This window comes from Antedon mediterranea, chromosome 2, assembly GCF_964355755.1.
Source record: "Antedon mediterranea chromosome 2, ecAntMedi1.1, whole genome shotgun sequence".
In the NCBI taxonomy this organism is placed as follows: Eukaryota; Metazoa; Echinodermata; class Crinoidea; order Comatulida; family Antedonidae; genus Antedon; species Antedon mediterranea.
The window spans coordinates 17997910-18019733 of NC_092671.1; the positions used below are offsets into that span (position 1 = coordinate 17997910).

General features: G+C 32.9%; 1 protein-coding gene across 2 annotated transcripts in view; it reads right to left on the bottom strand.

Moving 5' to 3' along the window:
- LOC140040639 (synaptotagmin-6-like) overlaps positions 1-21824 on the bottom strand; it is a 92592-nt gene that overhangs the window by 19014 nt on the left and 51754 nt on the right. The window contains exon 2 of one of the 2 annotated variants that reach the window (XM_072086718.1): positions 19255-19334. In XM_072086718.1, the coding sequence (XP_071942819.1) occupies positions 19255-19333 (79 nt within the window). In that variant the 5' untranslated portion in view covers position 19334. Of the gene's footprint in view, positions 1-14082; positions 14679-19254; positions 19335-21824 lie in introns of those variants that run through there. The other variant, XM_072086719.1, reaches the window with a different exon arrangement.

Genomic DNA, 21824 nt, shown 5'->3' on the forward strand with positions numbered 1-21824 from the left:
ATTTATAGAGATTCATGTTCAATTTGCTAGAAAAAAGTGTTTTAGACATGTGTAAAGATTAAATAATGTTGATCTGGCTTTGAGTGTTTCTGAATGAGAGCCATGAGACTTGTTGAATAATGTATGGGACATCTTTGAATTCGAGTGAATTAAAAATGATATTAATGACAGACTCAGGACTTTGATTAGTACAGCCAAAAGCCCAGCATGTGTTTGCTTTGTGAATCAGAAAGATAATGATTGTGACAAGACACTCTTCTTCGCATGTACATCTGAAGGATGATGTTACCGTGGGCCTACTTTGTATTTTCAAATTTAAAACTCACAACTATAATTAAGCTGGATATAGTATAGCATTACTTAGGAGCTATATTTATATTATAATCATATGTTAGTGATCTCAGTTGTAGGCCTATGTAGGCCTAAATGTAGGCCTATGTAACATTATAATTCCACTTTTCACAGGTTATTTCTTGCTTCACCTTTGCTTTGGAATACGTCTCAAAATATTCAGATTATTATTAATTCCAGAAGCTCTAATCAGCCGATATGGTATCAAACAATTACAAATTCATATTTGCAAATTAATCATAAATATTGACGTATAAAATTGATTTATTAATGTATTCAGCAATTGATTATATTATTATTATTATATATATAAATCCAAAGGCAAATTACTGAAAAAATGACAATGCTGTGGGTATCAGTGGCTGGATCTCAATGGAGATACAAAATAAAAGCGAAAAGCTAAATCAAAACGAGAAGTTTTATTTATTATTATATATATATAAATCCATAGGCAAATTACTGAAAAAAATGACAATGCTGTGGGTATCAGTGGCTGGATCTCAATGGAGATACAAAAAAAAAAGCGAAAAGCTAAATCAAAACGATAAAGTAAACAGCCAGAAAAGTTAGCATTTATATATATATAGGTGAAGGACTAGTGTTGCCCGAAAGCTCTGCTAACTTTATTATTATAACTTTATATATTATATTATTTTGGAAGTTACATTGGGCCTAAACAAATTTTTAAAAACCACCATGATTTGTTTACTGATATATCTTTCGCACATTTAAAGTGATTATAGTATCAATATTGGTTCCCAGAAAAGGAATGCATGGACGTATACGCACCGCAATTGAATTGACCAATAACAAGCGACAAATAATCCATAGCCTGTGATTGGTCATCACTTACGTTGCGTTACGTCCTTGTATTGCGTCTCTAGTGGCAACCAAGCATAAAAAAGTTTGTGATCGAAATACTGATATGCTAATTTTCCTTTAGATATGTTATGAATCATGGTCTAATCTTACTTAAATCAAAATCAATGTAATAATATTTTAATATTAATAATATTGTTATCCTATTTTTTTATAATTAAAAAATAAAACAAATTATTGATACATTTTTAGAATCTTTTATCACAAATGCAAATCTAAAGGTTAAATTAAGAAACGAAGATACCTTAAATATGATCAAATCCATTGTGGAATGAACAAGGAAAACGAAACAAGAAAATCAAGTTTGTTAGATTGTAGAAGAAGTAACATTTAATTTTATTTATTTTATTTATTTCAATTGTACACCCAACAGCCATAGCCAATGTAGTAACATTTTAAAATTCATATAGTAAAGTAAAAAACCATTGGTACAATACATTAATACTATAAAATGATTAATCATAGCCAATTATTAACTTATTAGGCAGAAATGTGTATTGTATCTCATCTAGTAAAAAACACCTGCAGTGAATTTCTATAGCGGCAAGAAATGATAAAGTGAATTATTTATATAGATATCTGCTCTTGAAATGATTAGGCAACCTAGAAGCAGGTGACTAATATTAATAACAACAACAACCACAACTGTTTGTATAATTTAAAACATCACAATAAGACCTTTAATAAGCTGAGTTTCAATACAGTGCTGAATTTATCTAATTATCTATTATAAAATAGATCGAGACAGTATTCAAATTTAAAATAACAAACAATTATATTACATTATTACGCCTGTCTACACTACGCGGCGCTAAGTACGTATTGGGATAACTTAACGACTGTTTGCGCATGTTCACAAACCAATTTGATCATTGTTTTCGGTTTCGTCAAGGAAAATATCACATTTCTACGAGACATGCTCAGATCAAGATATTCGTTACGATCTATGATTTTGTAGTTTTTGATGTCGCGTATTTTCGTACTTGTGACAGTACTCATCACGAAATGTCTCATACTTAATCAACATAATTAAACCACTCAGTACATTAACAGTAAACTGATACTTTCTTGTCATCATGTTTGTCAATGGAAATATAAACGTTAACATATCAAATTGACTGTAAATGAAGGAAACTGTGTATGTAATGCATGTCAATTATAATAATACACTTATTCAAAGATCTGTTTGTTCACTGCTATTTTAGTCTTTTTTTGAAGAATAAAAATGTAATAAAAAAAATTTATTTACCTGAAAAAAATTGTAATTTAAAGCAAAAATAGTAAAATTGGATGCCAGTCAATGGGTTTTTGGTTAAATTTGACCATTTATTTTGTCATTTTATATGAGAAAATAAAAAATTATTATTATTTTTTTACGGAAGGGATTAAATTTATTAAAACTACAAAATAACCGATTCAAAGTCTGATTTAATTAATCTTCATTTTTCATGTTTTTTGGGGGAGAATACATCTTACCGATAAATCCTTTACTCATGTTAGCAAGTTTCTAAATGTCAGAAAGTACCTTACTTCATTTTAAACAGAAAGGCAAACTTTAAACATTTGCTTAGTTCTTAAACTGTCTTGTACAATTGGTATTACAATGATTAAAACTGTAATCATGAATTATACACCTGCCTTTACAGAGTTTGAAGTAGTATAGGCTGTAGACCGTAATATCAATAACAAGATATCATTTTGGGACATATGGCGTTTCATACGTAAACGTTGATTGGTGGACTAACATAAAAAAAAGAAAATTACTACAGAATTAGGACAAGTCTAAGTTTGAAGTATCTCCAATAAATTTTAGTTTTGAATTATATGACAAATTATTTTTTAAAAGTATGATTGACTAACACAATAATGCCAATTTACGGTTTATATTTTGTTGATGACAGTTAGATAACAATCTATCACCGAGATACATCATTTGGAACACTGGTTCTTTAATGTGACAACATTTTAATCGTTTCTATAGGTCTAGTTCTTATAATGTGAGCAGTAGGTGCATTATCATTTTGATAGCTTTTATGCAAGTCACATGGGGCGATATACTTGCATGAGGCGTAATTAACATCAACATGGGTGAATACAGATTGTGGTGAATTCAAAATATGCATCTGTTAAGCTTTGTCTACACTAGCAAACTTTAAGTGACAACAAAATGTGATGTGCCCATATATGAAAAGGATGATGTCATTTCACTACCATATATTATTTATTCAAACTAGATTGGTAGTGTAGACAGAGCTTTAAGATAAACTCGGGTACACATGCATTTGTTAATATCGACTTTTCGTGTTCACCATGCGTTATTGTGTCTAATGGTCATTCTGCAACTACCCATAATAATATTTTTGAGCGTCACGTAACAAAATTGCTAACTACGTAGTCAAGTTGAGTGTCGTGAAAACGATCCGTAACGATATAGTATGGACGCGTATGCCAGTATTTTGATTTTTTTGTGCTTTTGATTGCCGACATCGGTGCCGAAATGTGGTGGCCTAATATTATCGTTTTATTAGTTTTTGAAAATCATATTAATACATTAAAGTCAAATACGATTTGCAATTTAAAAAAATTAAGCTTTTTGTCCTTGAAATAAATGATGAATGAATGAAATATATAAATACAATATTTAAGTTGTTTGAATTATAAATCCAAAAGCAAATTACTGAAAAAATGACAATGCTGTGGGTATCAGTGGCTGGATCTCAATGGAGATACAAAAAAAAAAAGCGAAAAGCAAAACAGCCAGAAAAGTTAGCAGAGCTATCGGGCAACACTAGCCCTTCATCAGTGCAAGTGAAGGAATTTGGATAACGTCATAGTATAAGAGCTGGCAAGTTGTTTGAATTTTATAAATTGTTTGTTTGAATTAAAACATAATTCACATTATTGTGGTTATTCCTGAAGCTACTTAAAAAAAAAAAATACTGGAAACTATTTGATAAAAGTAGATTAATAATCATTGTTTCTCGTATGTTCTAGACTGCATTTCTACTTAATATTGGAAACAAGATAAATATGTTGGCACACATGGCGTTATATACATATACCACTTTGTTTGAAGTACAGACCAACATCGAAAACGACAACAATCCACAGAAGTGAAGTCTAGAGAAGTTAAAAACAGCGTGAACAAAACCACACAATTAACTGGTTGTATATTTTAGAAACCGGTATTTCTGGCTAAAATACTTCGATTGTTACACGTTGTAGAATTTAAATGTCAAAGGAATTCAATATCCATAAATGTATTATTGAAACAATTTAGAGACAAATATGTATTACTTTTAAAGATTGTATTATTAATTTGATGTTATGTAAATCCATAAAACCTTTCGGAGATTTTCCTTTAACATAAACAACAGCCACAAGGAACATTGTGATTATTGCAACAAATCATCTCGAACAGTCAAAATGCTGACAATAATAAAATATATTTATATATAGATATTTAACTGTATGTATGTTTAAATACAAAGACATGATTTCTTAACGTTCTCTATTAACCAGTCTTGTATGGAAAATTACTGTACATCTGTATATAAGTCTCAGTCTGTAAAGCATTCCAAAATTAGGTAATATTGACTTTTCGATTTGCACCTTTTTTTCTTTAGATAGTTGTGTGTATACAGTTTTCTTTTGTTGCCAGACGTATTAACACTAGATAGTTTTAGAACGTATAAATGCATACATTAGGCCTACCTGTTTTTAAGTATAATAAATAAGAGGAAAGTGGTAAATTTACCTACACCTACTTTGTCACAATACAGAGTAAAAGCATAAAATGTGTTAATGTCACTAATCTAGAATAAAACCATATTTTAGTTTACTGCCTTAAAGCAGTAATCCGATAAGAAAGCATTAAATATTTAAAGCTTTCTGACTAACAAACAAAATGTCCAAGGTTGTTTCTGATGTCATTTCCAATCGGTCTTAGAAAGATAGACCACGCATGACAGATATGGATTACTTGCTAAATGACATTTAGCCTACTGCAGTTGCAGTGTCTTCTTGCTTAGTGTTGTTATGTAAATCAAGATTCCATTGTGAGCTTAAATATTAATAAGATAATAGGAACAACAACCACACAAAATAAAACATTAGAAATTGTATTTCTATTCATTTAATCTAATAATATATAATTTGTTAAACGTACTATATTAACGATTGCTACGTAAGAGGCAAAACGATACCTCAATAATCAAACTCAAATAGGTGACGTTCATACGACTTATCTGATTATCTTCAATAACGTATGCCATTTATTTTGTGAAAATATGTGTCAAATTTTGGAAATGCAGGTACTTTTGCGACCCTACCCCATGGAATGCGGGAAGTAATAACGTGTTACTCGCAGTAGAATCAGTATAAGCCCAGTAGATATATTGTGAGACCGATACAGGCTAGGTAGGTTGGCGCAGCACGTGTACAGAGACGTTCAATGAATCTCGATGTTTGTACACACGTCGACTAGTGCGTTTATTCACGGTAGCCAGCATTTTCTAGTAATAAGCTGTCCTCGTATTATTTAGTTAAAATTGGACACACATGGACAGATTTGCATAACCACCTTAAGGGGACAGGCCCAAACACATAATCTCTGAGCTAACGACATAATTACCACTTGAATTATAGAAGCTTAGGTGCTTTATTGTTTCAACTGTTGGGCATACATTATACAAGATAGCATTTAATGGACACATTTATATTATAGTCACATTTAATGTACCTATAGATTGTCTTTAGTTTCTTACTGACAGCAATGCAACAAAGATTGATCAGTTTGATAACACAACGGGATATAGACAAAATAATTTAATTGAAAGAAAGTTAAAAAAGAATGTGAAAATACATATGAGATTATGTTGAGAAAAAGATTCTTCTAATAAGGAGGGCTTTAAATTAATGTTATGTTTTTAGTGAATTTAGTGCATAAAGAATAGTATATGCAATTATGTATGCAAAACGACCATTGCAAATCCTACTTACTGCGTAGTGTCCACTGTGTTACGACATTAGCATGTACGGGCCTATTTTGCAAATTATACTTTTCGTTATGGGCACTCATCTATGGGGAAACAGAGTAGGCTATACAAATAATGATGAGTGTCTATGAGTGCAGTGGGTACAAACAAGTTCATGAGGCGAAAAATAGAACATTTCATCTTTCATTGAATAAAATTATTTGTACCATTGCACGAATATAAAACATTCATTATTTGGTTTGGCGCCAACTTTTAATTAGAGGCTAGGCAAAGGCCTAAACCATCGGAGAAGGCAGCAGAGTAGATGGGAACAATTATAGTGTCGTGTACGCGCACTAAGTTGTATAGCTCTGTAAACATGCGCACTAAACGATATAGCTTCATATACATGCGAACTAACTTGGTACTGGTACTGGTACTGGTTCAAATAACCGTCTCACAGAGACATCTGGTAGCCATTGACTTGAAGTTGGCATTTGGATGTGTTACTTTTAAATGTAGGCCTACAGTATGAGAGTGACTACTACCAAATTACACAGTCACAAAACAACTTATAAAACAGTTCATATATACAGTTAAAACATTGCTGGGAATTATAAATTTCTGTTGAAGCAGGCTCTAATGAAGTTGCATCTAGTAAATTGACTTTGTTGTACAACTCTATCAAGTACTGATGGTATCTTCCGACCTCTTCGTTTACTTTGTGTTGTGTGAAAAGTAAGAATTTTTGTAGGATCTTCATTTTCTTTTCTAATTACATGTCCGATCCAGTTGAATTGTTGCTTGTAGACATATTCTTCTAGCGGTTGACAGCCAGTAATTTTGTAGAGATCGTCATTATCAATTACGTAACGCCAGTCTATATAGTTTTCATCTGTTTCTTCATCTGAGGATATGTCTACATGGTTTGGTGGGCAGACTCTTTGAAAGCCATTCACTAGCATTCTTCTTAGGAAGGTTTTGTATGTTGTGCTAAGTTTGGACATTTCACTTCCTGTTGCCCTCCAAGCATGGCAACCATAGGTAAGTCTACTCCTAACTAGACCATTAAGAAACATCATTCTTGTTTGTAGGTGGATCGTTCTGTTGGTAAGCAATGCCCTATTCTCTGCAAATGCTCCTTTGGCTGAATTGATTCTGTATTTTACTTCTTGATCTCCAATATGAACATCATTGTAGGTAGCCCATACACCAAGGTATCTAAAGTGTGTTACGTTGTTAATGTGTACGCCGCCAATTTGTATGATGCATCTTGGGTATTCTTCAACTTCCTCTTTCCAGTTCCATATAATGGTTTCTGTTTTGGGGGCACTAATTCTTAGACCAAATTCCAGACAAACTTTATTCAAGATGTTCACAATGGTTTGCAGTTCTTCTTGTAACCAGGAGCTTACAGCAAAGTCGTCAGCATAGCCACTTTCAAAGTCGTCATAGATGCCCCTTGATGGTGCTTTACATCTTTGAGCACGATTTGTAGCTTCAATAGGAATTAGGTATTGTATCATTAGGCCATCCAAACTAGCATCTTTACAGCGTTGTTTGAACACTCTAATAACGTAATCAAAATATTGGTTAAACATGCTGGTACTCTCAATACCACCCTGTCGCACCCCAGAAGATGTTTCGAACTTATCACCACTCGGATCGTCGTCAGCAAGGTATGCTTTCGTTGAGCTGTACAGTGATTGTATAATGTCAATCATAGTAGTAGACTGGTTTAAGTGAAACCTATTACGAACGCTTAGGAAAAGAAGATTACGATTCACATGGTCGAATGCTGCTGTTAAATCAATGAAGCATTTATAGAGTTTGCGATTTGAGCGATACGCAATTTCCTGGATCTGCTTGATTACATATATAGCATCATTGCACCCTCTGTTGGACCTGAATCCAAACTGTGTGCGTAGAAGTTGACTTTCATAAAAGATGGAAAAACGTGAAAGAATGATAACCATAAGTATCTTTGAAAATGTAGACCCAATCGATATTCCTCTATACATTGATGGATCAAGTGGACTGCCTTTTTTTTCCAAATGGTTGTTAATTTGGACAGTCCCCAATCACTTGGTACTTCTTTCGTTCTCCAAATTTCCTCAAACAGTCTATGTACATGGTCGACGAATACTGGGTTCTCTGTGGCGACTTGCAACATTTCAGAAGCGACATCTAGGGTAGCTTTGCGACCTTTTAGATGTCCGATTGCATCAATAATTTCTTTCTTGGACGGAGGTTCATTGTCTATCTCTAGCTATCTCTACTATGATTGACATTATACAATCACTGTACAGCTATCTGGTTGTCTCAGGTTGATAATATATTCTGGAGGTGTGCTAATTTCATCTGGGATTTTAAGGCTAGATTGGTCTGGATTAAAGTGATCTTTAAAGTCTTCACGTAATCCAGGACATTTTATAGGCTTTGGTGCTTTTCTTATAACATCACCGTGCTCTTTAGCTTTTCTCCATAAATCAAATATTTTTCTATTTTGGTGGGCTTCATTTAACTTGCTTGCTTCTTCATACAAATATTCATTCCGTAGTTCCTTCACCCTTATCTTAATTGCTTTCTGTATAGCCTTGATCTCCTCTTCTTTGTAGGTAACTGTGCTTTTGTTAATATTCTTTCTTTCTTTTATAAGCTGTTGTAGTCTTTCATCACCATCCCAGGGATGAGCATTTTGGTTTCTTGTTTTCTTCGGGACTTCTTCAACTGCCTTATTTAGCACTGTCATAAGTGTTGTATAGCGCTCAGTTGATGTAGTGGTTGTTGTCTTTTCAGGAGAAGTAATTTTATTAATTTCTTCTTCTATCTTTGTTTTAACATTATTTCTTACTTCTCGATCTTTAAGTTTACTCATGTTGGCTCTCTTGCTCTGTTTTTTCTTTTTATGCTTCTTCCACCTGGCTGCTTTGTTGGCTGGTGTTGTCATATTACTCACAAGGATTCTATGATCCGACGAAAGATAATAGTTGTTATAGACTCTTGTGTCAGTAACATACTTCCTCAACCAGTGATCACATATGTTGTAATCTAGTGTTTTCTTTGTAACACCATCGTTGCTATGCCAAGTGATCCGATGAACGTTTGGATGGTCAAACCAGGTGTTCAGTATGCATAGCTTGAAGTCAGAGCAGTAGTTGATGAGTCTTGTGCCATTGTCGTTACTAATGTCATCTGTGTCTTGAAATCTATGTAGGTTTTCATCAAAGAGTGATTTTCTGGTTGTTATTGTTGATGTTGCATTAAAGTCTCCCATCAGTAAGAGTTTTGTGTTGTTCTCGACTCTTGTTACTTTGGAGAGTTTTGCATAGAAAATATCCTTTGATGATTCTGAACCGGATTCCGTAGGAGAGTACGCAGACACAATTCTTAATTTACAATTTTTTATTGTGACGTCTATTGCCATTAGGCGTTCATAAACATAATAAACATTAGACACTTTGATATGGGTGACTGTTTGATGGCAATAGCAACCCCATACATCTTTTTGATTTTCAGTCCAGTCCAGTATACATTGTAGCCCTCATGTGAGATTGCACCGGTACCAATCCGTCTCACTTCCTGCATACACACGATGTCAAGGTTTGCTGCTTTAATTTGAATGAGGGTTTCATGTAGTAAGAAGTCATCTGAGCAGGTATTAACATTAATCTGTCCTGCTCGCCAATGAAAATATTTTGCAGGCTTTTGTTTCCTAACTGCTTCTTGTACTTTCTTGTTTATGTTAGAAAGGTTTTTAGAATCTATTATCTTTATTACTCTTTGTGTGAAATTTTGACTTGCGTCCACCACGGGTACCTCTATAATGGAAAATTCCCAAGTCTTTCAAAACACTTCCAACCGCAGTAGTAATTTTTCCAGCATATTGTCTCAGGTTAAGTAGCTTTGAGTAGCTATAGTTATAGGTCAACATAGTTTACTGTATAGCGTCGTTTACATGCGCACCAAACTTGTATAGCGTATTCTACATGCACAATCATCTATATAGTACCATATACATGCGATAGGTCTAATTGCGCAGAGGTAACATTATGATTATTACAACAATAATTTATATACCCAATTAGCCAACACATGTTTGCGCATCATTAAGTTGAGAGAGATTTTTAACAGCTAATCATGAGAAAAATAATTGATTTGGATTTGTGTAGTTTAAATGTATTCACGGTCATGGTTGATATTTAGTATTATTTTTCATTTAGCATTTTAGAAGTTGACTTCGATGAAAAATTGTGACGACATGATATCTTTTTTCTCAAAAAATTTCATCTGGTTTCAAATGGATATTTAATAAATAAATGTTGACTTTTTGGTTAAACCAGTTGACTAGTACTTACTAGTACTTGTCAACTGGTTTAACCAAAAAGTCAACATTTATTTATTAAATGATATCTTTTTCTTTGATACTTTGGTGAATATGTTATGTATAATTACCGCATGCTTTATTATAAAAGATGTATATTTTAGTATTATACTCCATAAGGTTCTAGTGGTAATTACCAACAGCGTTTCTACTGAACTATTACTAGAATTGTTAGCTGTTATTCGTTGGCAATACCGACTATTTTTAATGCTACCCACAATACTCTAGTACTGTATTACAGTCACTTTTTTACTGCTGCCACTTCTGTTAGTCATTGTTATGAACTATTATTTGTACTACCGTATTATTTCTACCCATACAATGATCAAACTATTGTGCTTAGTACTAATTGTATATCTAAATGACTTTATCAATAGTCAATACACTACCAAAAATGCATGCGTCTCACAAAGTGAGTGAGTTGCGCACTATTCTATGCACCTTTTACCAAAAGTAAGCTGCGATTATTCTCAAACCAAAGTGAGCTAAGTCCAATTATCCAACACATTTGTACGCATCATTGAGTAGCTCGAGATTTTCATTTTCAACAGCTAATCATGAGAAAAATAATTGATTTGTATAATTATATGTGACCTTCGTGCAATGTTTCTGCTCTAATTTAGACCGGAATCTGTTCTTTGGCAACATAGAATTCTAAATTAATCAAGCATTTCAAACACTAAGTAGAATATTGAGTGTAACATCGGTCCAATGGTTAATTGATTTGGCCAGTAATCTGAGTGATGCTCATTATGGCGGTTAATAGTTTCTCAACTTTTTCCAATATTTCTTTTTTTCTTATATAACCAAAAGCATTTTATTATATAATTATTGTTAGATGACTGAAAGTTTACTTATCAATAAATATTATGATCTATTTCCATTATATATTTTTGGTGATGTGCGTCTTAAATTGCTAAGCACTTGATTATTTAACAACAGGTATAGGTGACATAAAGGTGACACTAAGTAGGTCAATTGCCGTATATTTTAATTAATACTATAAACATGAATCTAAATTTTTGTCGTTGCTTAAAATGTTTTACACTGAAGATTGTGTTGATACTATACGCGAGGATCACGTGATATCTACTTAATAATATTCTGGGAAAGACATTACCGATTTAGCTTGAAGGGAATAATATGTAAAGTGGCGGAATAATTTCTATGGGGACATCTGTAATCAGGCATTTGCCATAAAAATATGAGTTTACATTTTCAATTTTCTACCATCATGCGTACAATACTTTAAAAAGAATAGAGGCATTAATGTATCGTATACAAAATTCGGTATTCATAATCACGATAGGCCTATTATATACATCTGTTTACATTTACAAAATTGACATTTATGGTCAATATTTGTTGTATTTGACAATAGGGCCTATAAATATGTTTACAATGTGCTCAGAGCATAACCTTTCTTTCTGTATGATATTCGCATAGTAACTATAATGTATAATAACGTTTACACAATAAAGATAAACAGAGGATATTATACTAGTGTGCCGTATTAGTTTAACCCTAGACATTTCTGACTTGTTATTTAATTAATGGTGTAAAATGATACGCTTCAGTAATGGATTTGACTTAAGTTTTTTCTTAATTCCACTCACGCAGAAAACTACGTTTAAATAAAAATAAAAACACAAATAATATATGAATAAAAGTGGTGGTTCAAGCCACAAAAGAGAAAAAAAAGAAAATAATATATGAATTTAAATAAGTAAATATTTTATAAAATCTGGTAATGTTTCTCTATTAATATTATTGAATAACAATTACATTTTAAATTGGTAAATTTTATGAGATATGAAGGCTAATAAGTTCGGGTATTAACCTTAGATTTATGAATATCATTACCTACGTTGGTTATACACTGCTGAATACATAAAATGAATCAATATCATTGATTTATTTCTAAGGACTTGATTTGATTCAACAGAAAAAAATCACTAATTAGCGTTTTCTATTGATCAAGAATAGAAGTACACGGTGAATAATATGATATGTAACATTGAATATTTTATCTAAGATACCATATTACTCACCGTGTACTTTTCCCCTATACTTAAAAGTATAATGAATTTAGTATTTATGTTGCTGTGAAGAACGAAATATAATGTATGTGTTGATAGTAGCCTCAATAGAATGCTGATAGTGATATCTAAGATAATTTAAAACAAATGAATCATGATGATAATTATGATAATGATGATTATGATGACGAGCAGTTTATCTATGGTTTGAAGATTGTTGTAACCATTTTATATGAATTCTCGGATTATTATGCTATCGATTTTGATACAATGAAAATTATGCGATGACAAGTTAATATCGACTATGGTGAACACGTTGTTCCAGTTCACTTTGTGATTGATCAGATCGTTGCTATACACGTGGGTGACGTATTTCACACTCAAACTTGCAAAAAGTGTTCCCATAAATAACTTCAACGTATTGATTATGTCGGCAACTCTAAGAAGTATATAACAACACAAAGGTTACACTGCAGTTTCGTGAATGATTAAATAAAAGGCGATACGTTTTCCGTGACATTTGACATTTGTACATAATTCGCTTTTTAAATGTTAGTCAAATGTTAATACATATAGGCCTACGTTGTAGAATCCAACGAAGACTAATGTATGGTAATATTGACCCAATAATGTCCATTTCGGAGACGAGATTCGTGCATAGCCTGTTATATTAATTTACAGTGTTTATTGTTATTATATCATCACTTATTGTTGTCATTTTAAATTATTAATGGCATGCTGATCTATGTATATATATTTGTATCGCTGCTGATTTTGAATGAAAAATAAATTAGGAAAGCTTAAAGAATCGTAAGTACACCTTGCTATCTGGCACTACTGTAGTCCTATGATGTACAATTCAATAGGATTCCATATAGAACTTGAACCTTCTTAAATTTAAATTTAAAATTAAATGCGTAAATAGTATATGGCTACCGTCTACAGGCTGCATGTTACGTACCCCCCAAATGTGCACTGCTCTATAGCTTTATGATATAGATCCTTCATTAAAAAAAAGATGAAGAAGCTAGTTATCATAACTTCGTAGTAGAGTGTACCAAAGCCACTCTCTAAATAATAAGGATAACTACAATCCAACATTTTATAACTGCTGTACTGAATCTCAAACCACCAATTCTCAAGGTGGTATCGTATAGGCTTCCTGAATTATCACTATGATTAATGTTCTTTGAAGACAATGGAATGTAGGCTCTATAGAACTACACACGTAAGTACATAAACAGGTAAACAGTTCATTTTATTCATGTATATTATTCAAGAATACGGTAGGCCTACTGGTATTGAGTACTAAAACATAAGCTATAACCTACCGTCATCATCATGAAAACGTACAATTAATAATACGTGTATGATATTATTATTGATAACAAGAACGCGTTTTGGTATAAAACAGTTTAGATTATGCTAAAAATATGAAACAAAATCGTTTTACCTTTTTCTTAAATTCAAGAGACCATAGAACCGTTAACGCCACAGATTAATGCAAGCAATGCTATAAATCCACTAGCGAGTTATTAATATTACAAGTCAGTCGTGTGTGCAACTTGAAGTATATGATGTATTCACTGTACATCTGTTATAATGAACCACACGTTGAACAATGCAGATAGTGATGCTAATGCTACAATCTTCACCTCGTTCTTGTAATATATTCTGTATATTGTATCATGACGGATGGTACAGCAGAATTACAAAATGAAGTTTACCGTATATCTCGCCTGAAAATGTTCATATGCGCTTGTGTAATGGCAATACAAAATGGTGGTATTCCTTAGAGGTAGCTTCTGAGCGACAGTGAAGCCCCCCGAGTTAATATCTTGTTGCTTTTTAATACAAACTCTTCCGTAATTAGTTCAATTTCACACTTCATGTCCTGGTCGTGACTGTTCTATATCCAAGCAGTACATAATTAGAAAAACATAGACGTGGTTGCCTATGCATTATTTTGTTTTATTTAAACGATAATAAGGTGTACTTCAAAATAATTTAGTCCTATAGTCAAATAAATTAACTTCTATGCAAACGCGATTCCAATTATGATTCGTTTTGATATAAGCTATGACGAAGCTAATGGTTACTGATGAACAATTGCACTGTAAACTACGTCACCGTGCCAATTAATCAGAAATGGAATATGGATCTGGCTACCGCAATCGCAATTTATTATTACTATGCATGTTTTGTGTAAATTGGAATCGTGCATTTGGAAGGCGAGCATTGATCGCTGCAGCTGATACCTCTTTTTGTTATACTGGCTTTGATTAACTGTGAGAACAGAAACCATTTCAACGATCGCTATTCAGAAGCATCGTTCTGTAGCTTTTTATGCATAATTAGGCTAGTGATGCGTCTCAGAATATAAAATATGAGGATTTTTGCCAGTATGTGTTTTGTTTGGTTCTGCAGCCTTATTGCCACTGTAAATTTAAAAGATCTCATTTTCTTTCAAATAAATAGCACATGCACGCAACTAAATAAACATGATACAAGATTTATTTCAACGTGTTTCGCGTAAAACAGTTCCTCATGATATCGCATGGCCAACATTGCTTTTGAATTTTGTAGTATTTATTTCAAATGCTTCATTATTATTATCTAATTAATATATTTTGATTTAGAAACAGTAGGCATAGGTGTATTCAACTGGTCTGGGTTTGCGCAGATGAAGCTTTCCTCAGACCCGCTTTTTGTACGCGCACGTGTAGGTCACTGCGAGGAGACATTTGCTAGGAACCAGCACGATTATCTAATACAATTTACCTTAATACAATTAAAAGTCATATGTTTATTTGTAAATGTAAGTTTACTAATATGTTGAAGAACAAGGCCATGTAAATGACTGCAGTCGCGTGCTCAAGTGAGTGTTTACCCACCGACAAGAGTGATCTGAGAGTCGCGTTGCAGGCGACTAAAAACTAAACAAAAAATGGTTAGATGTTTTGAAGGAAATGCAATACAAGTTTCACATCATTATATGAAAATGAAACAGGTGAAATCACAGTTTATGTTGACATACTCTAACAATTGTTGTTTTGGTTTATCGCCCAAATACACTTATTATAACATAACGTTGTATATGGGTCTATAAGGAATTTATCAAATAGATACTAGATGCTATCAGTATTAATCATAACCATCGAATATCTTTCTTAATGTATCCTATTGTTACTGTTATTCTTCGATAAATTATCGTGACGTATTTATACATTGAAAGAATCAACATGTTGATCAAAACGAGATCACTCAAATACTGAGGTCATTTGAATAAGTCCACCTAAATCGTATGTTTGTTATTGTACCATTTAATTTATCGCAAAAAAATTAGTAGGTTTTTATGATAATTAATATTGCATTTGAAATAAAATTCATAACCCTACGATTTTCATTTAAAAAACGATATTATTATCACCTTATTTTTAGAAAAAAATGTATATCTAAATATAATGTAATTTCCAATTTTAAGATTTTTTTTTTCTTTTAATGACACACACGCATAGCTTTAATTTCTAATTAAGTATAGGAGCAAATTCCTACATCTCGTAATTCCCCTTAACGATACTTTACATCTGGGAAATCACAATCATTAGAATCTGCCATCTTGTGACCTTTTGTCAATAATCTAAATCAGAGTAATTTAAAATGATTATGACTATTGTAAATTATACATTTATATTATAGATCTGTCGAAAAACACTAATCTAAATCTTATTTACAATACAACCTTATAACCTATAGTTCAAGAATGCATCATGGTTATTATCGGTGATTCTAGAACGTTTTCGTATTTCAATCTCAAATTATTTTAATAAGAGACGCTATTTAAGTATGGTATGTTAAGTTACAGAATAATATTATTTCCGATACTGTGCGTACTAGTACTGGTGCACCACAAGGTACCGTATTGGCGATCATGTTGACCATAGTTAAGAAGTTAAATAAAAGGCTGTACTGCCTGAGGAAACTCGGTTCGTTCAGGGTAACGCAGGATATTTGTAGAAGGTTTTACTCATCAGTGATGTTATCTATTTAGGGTTATTCTATATTGGGCTGGGCAGGGAATATCAGTAAAAGGGATAAAGACCGAATTGAAAAGTTGCTGGGTAGAGCGGGGAAAGTAATTGGTTCGTCTGTTCAAACGCGTGACTCTTTCTACAGCGAACGTCTTGCCGATGTGTTCCATGCTATATTGGAAGACACCAACCATTCTCTTCATAACGACATTATCGGCTCCGTTATCGTTAGATGTGGTCGGATGAGGACGGTGAACGCGCAGACGGACCGTTACAAGTACTCGTTCTATGCAGCTGGGATAAGGCATTATAATAATGTATGAGCACTGTAATTTCCATTTATATTGGACAATAAATGAATCTGTATCTGTATTATTCTGTGGTATAGAACGTATACAGTGAAACAAAAGCTGTTATAGTATACATATACAGTACTTCGTAGTCACAGTGGCCAATATTTTATAGTTGAAGTATAGTTCTTTGAAGCTGAAACCAATACCAAAATGAGAACATCTGGGCCCAAGGAGATGGTTAATGATTCTTATTTAAAAAACCACGTACAGGAAGATGACGTTGCAGTTATTGTCATGAAGGTAACTTGAAATGATGGTTGACATATAATATGTTTAGTAAATGCGTATGATAAATGAACTCGAGTGTTTTGTTTACTCTATCGATTTCTTGATTCAAATCGAACCACATGGCATTAGATATTGCGCTCCAGGATTAATTACATAATACCATTTGGTATGTCCGATTTCACTTATCAAAATTGATAAGTTTCAATGGAGGTGATTCAGTTTTGTTTTGGTTAAAACAATGCTGTACAACGTTATATAGAGACATTATAGCAACGTTATAGCAACGTTTATAGAGACATAGAAACATTGCAGCAACGTTTTAGAAACGTTTATAGAGACATAGCCACATTGCAGCGACGTTTATAGAAACAGCAACATTGCAGCAATGGTGTAGCAACGGTTACATAGACATAGCAACATTGCAGCAGCAATGTTGTAGCAACGTTTACAGAGACATAGCAACATTGCAGCAGCAATGTTGTAGCAGCGTTTACAGAGACATAGCAACATTACAGCCATGTTTTAGCAACGTTTATAGATACGTAGCAACATTACAGCAACGTTTTAGCAACATTGCAGCAATGTTGTAGCAACGGTTACAGAGAAATAGCAACATTGCAGTAGCAACATTAGGGCAACGTTTACAGAGACATAGCAACATTGCAGCAGCAATGTTGTAGCAACGTTTACAGAGACATAGCAACATTACAGCCATGTTTTAGCAACGTTTACAGATACGTAGCAACATTACAGCAACGTTTTAGCAACATTGCAGCAATGTTGTAGCAACGGTTACAGAGAAATAGCAACATTGCAGTAGCAACATTACAGCAACGTTTACAGAGACATAGCAACATTGCAGCAACGTTTTAGCAACGTTTATAGAGACATAGCAATATTGCAGCAACGTTGTAGCAACGTTTTAAAAAACACTTTGAACATGTATAGGTAATATTGTAACATCATTATGGAAACATTAAAGAAATGAAATGTTATATAGCACCTGTCTACATTTCCATATTTAAATATCTTTAAGTCGCACTTCCTTCCCCACACCCAGTATGCATTACGTTATTGGTGATTCAGGTCGTTAGGCTAGTAATTTACACACATCAAATTTGAAACAAAATAAAAACGAAATGCACTCGAGGAAATTTGCTTTATTGTTGTAAAGAATAATAGTATTACTAGTAGTTACCATAGTCATTCTGTCTTGATTCATAATTAATTAATATTTATCACACTCCGCTAATGTTGCATGACCTAGAATTATATATCAATCGAATGACGATGTTGATCATACACTGGAGTATTCATTAACAATATTAATACTCTTCATTTTTAAACGTGAACATTGGTTAACCATAAATAATGTTAGACCCTGCGTACTTAACAAATGATATATCATATTTCTTGGAGGATACAGTAAGACATTACTCTTAATCTAGAACTTTTTGTTTGTTTCGTTCATTTATTAACAAATTGTTGTGCATTGTTTTTTTTTTTGGTGTTTAACTCACTCGAATTTCGATTTCTAAGAGTTTAAGAGTAAGATATAAATATACATCATTATGCTCGTAAACATGTTACCTGAATTTGTAATTGGTAAGTTTTTTTTCAACGAAATGAAGAATTAGATGGATAGAATTCTGCTCGTAGAGGGCGCGTGTTATATTGTTCTTATGTTAGAGTACCCAATGAGGTAGGCCTGCTGCTTTACTTGTAAGATATAATTACTAGCACACTAAATGTTAAAATAAATAAAATATCTCAAAAAAGACGACTTATCAAGTTCAATTGTGTATTGTAAATAAATAATAAGCAATATTAAAGTGTATAGCTCCACCTAGAAAATTTCTATTTTTCATATATTAAATGTTATTTAAAAACATCATCCCTCATAAGAGTATTCCATAATTTTGCCTTGAATTTTATTCTGTGTTGATAAAAATGAAAAACATTCCAATAATACTCATTTTTAGTATTTACCAAATTAATTTCAGGCATTCTTACCGTTGTAAATGTTCCCTTCGCTCTGGAGGTGAAACGGTGAGCGTGTGCTTAGCTCTGAACCCGCCATTACAAAATGCATTCTGCAAAAAAGAAAGTTTGAAAGTTATTTCACAATGTATAGTAAACCAAGATACGTTCACGTAAGTGTATATCTGTCTATAATTGTTAAAACATAATATGTATTTCCGAATGACTAGTTGGTTGTGTAGGTAGGTAGTTGGTTGTGTAGGTAGGTAGTTGGTTGTGTAGGTAGGTAGTTGGTTGTGTAGGTAGGTAGTTGGTTATGTAGGTAGGTAGTTGGTTGTGTAGGTAGGTAGTTGGTTGTGTAGGTAGGTAGGCGCTGCATAGATTTCAAGCACCACTTGCATACTGTCAAGGCAGGCCTTGCGCCTTAAATTGCAGAGATACAGTGCGGTGGTGTTTGTTTGATGTTCTATTTGGTTAAAAAATACCAATACTCAATGTATTCACTGAATAAAATACAGTAGGCCTAGAGTACTGTAGGGACCAAAAAAAAGTTTCTCTTTAATATATAGGTGTCCCTTCAAATCATGAGAACATTTCTCTTTAATTGTCCCAAAGGAGGAGTTCAACTGTGAAGGCTAATTTACACAGACGATGGATCGTGGTAAACTGTAAACAAAAATATAAAATATGTTGTTTCTTATGACCGTTACACAAAACGCAGAGCAGACGGGTGGTTGAGCGCAAACCCGCCACGGATAAATACAGTTCTCATTTGGAACAACGTGGTTTTCCGCTTTTACCGCCGTCTGTGTAAATTGGCCCAATACAGTCTCACTCCATACCCGATATATTTCAAGAGCTTGGCAAGACATATCTTCTTAACTATTATTATTCCGCTCTGAGCTAGTTAATCAATAATTCAGTACTTTCTGTAATTAGAAATCACTACATAAAACCGTACTCCTAATTGGTTATTAAATGATTGATAAATTCTTGATGTATATCTCGAATTATCAATAGAAAATCAGAATTAACATTTAATTATATCCCAACCATTAAATTAAAGTATTCAATAAACTATCGTACCACGCCGAGAATGTTAAAGAGTCGCTATCCAATCAAGTTCGAACAATACCATGAAAGCCCCAGTGGTCTAATGGTTAGGACATCTGCATATCAAGCAGGCGGTCCGAGTTCGAGTCTCGGTTGGGGCGACTTTTTCTCATTCTCACAGATTTCCTCATCTTTATCGTTTCAAATTAATTAATTAAATTTCAGTATATCACCGGGCGGTTTAGAATTAATGTTCTTTGCCTGATTTGTTTATATATATAAAAAGTATCTCTTCGGAGATCCCGCCTCGGGAATAAAAATACTGTAAGATGAGGGCGTATCAATTTGATCTCTGGTGCGCGTGCGTACAACTGAGAACTAGTGCTGTTCCGCCGTACCACGCCGAGAATGTTAAAGAGTCGCTATCCAATCGAGTTCGAACAATACCATGAAATCCCCAGTGGTCTAATGGTTAGGACATCTGCATATCAAGCAGGCGGTCCGAGTTCGAGTCTCGGTTGGGGCGACTTTTTCTCATTCTCACAGATTTCCTCATCTTTATCGTTTCAAATTAATTAATTAAATTTCAGTATATCACCGGGCGGTTTAGAATTAATGTTCTTTGCCTGATTTGTTTATATATATATATATATATATATATATATATATATAAATCCAAAGGCAAATTACGGAAAAAATGACAATGCTGTGGGTATCAGTGGCTGGATCTCAATGGAGATACAAAAATAAAAAGCGAAAAGCTAAATCAAAACGATAAAGTAAACAGCCAGAAAAGTTAGCAGAGCTTTCGGGCAACACTAGCCCTTCATCAGTGCAAGTATAATGCTGATACCCACAGCATTGTCATTTTTTTTCAGTAATTTGCCTTTGGATTTATATACATATATATATATATATATATATATATATATATATATATATATATATATATATATATATATATATATATATATATATATATATATATATATATATATATATATATATATATATATATATATATATATATATATATATATATATATATATATATATATATATATATATATATTGTCAATTATTAGCTAAAATGCATTATTGAGTTTGGTCAACACCGCGCATTTTATGATTGAGGGCAGTAGACTTAAAAATTATTAAACTTTTTATTTGTACAGAATTTCACCAACCGTTGGCAACGTCTTTCTTAAAGTTAAGCTCCACCCAGAACATTTCTATTTTTCATACATTTATGTTATTCAAAAATATCATGCCTCATACTTCATATTTTTTTTTAATAGTTTTCAAAACGATTTTCTTGAAAATCACGCCTTTTCGTAATTATGCTAGGGAGTATTATCACGTGACATTTTTCACGATCACACTATTGTACCGGCATAATCTGTTCTCGTCGCGAAATTGTTTTTGACGGGTGAAAAGTATATTAAAACATTCTGGATGTGACCCTATCATGTTTTCACTGTATAATGATGTCATTATGAGATTATTACTAAAATGTCAAATTTAACGAGATCTGAAAAAGACGTGGCTAT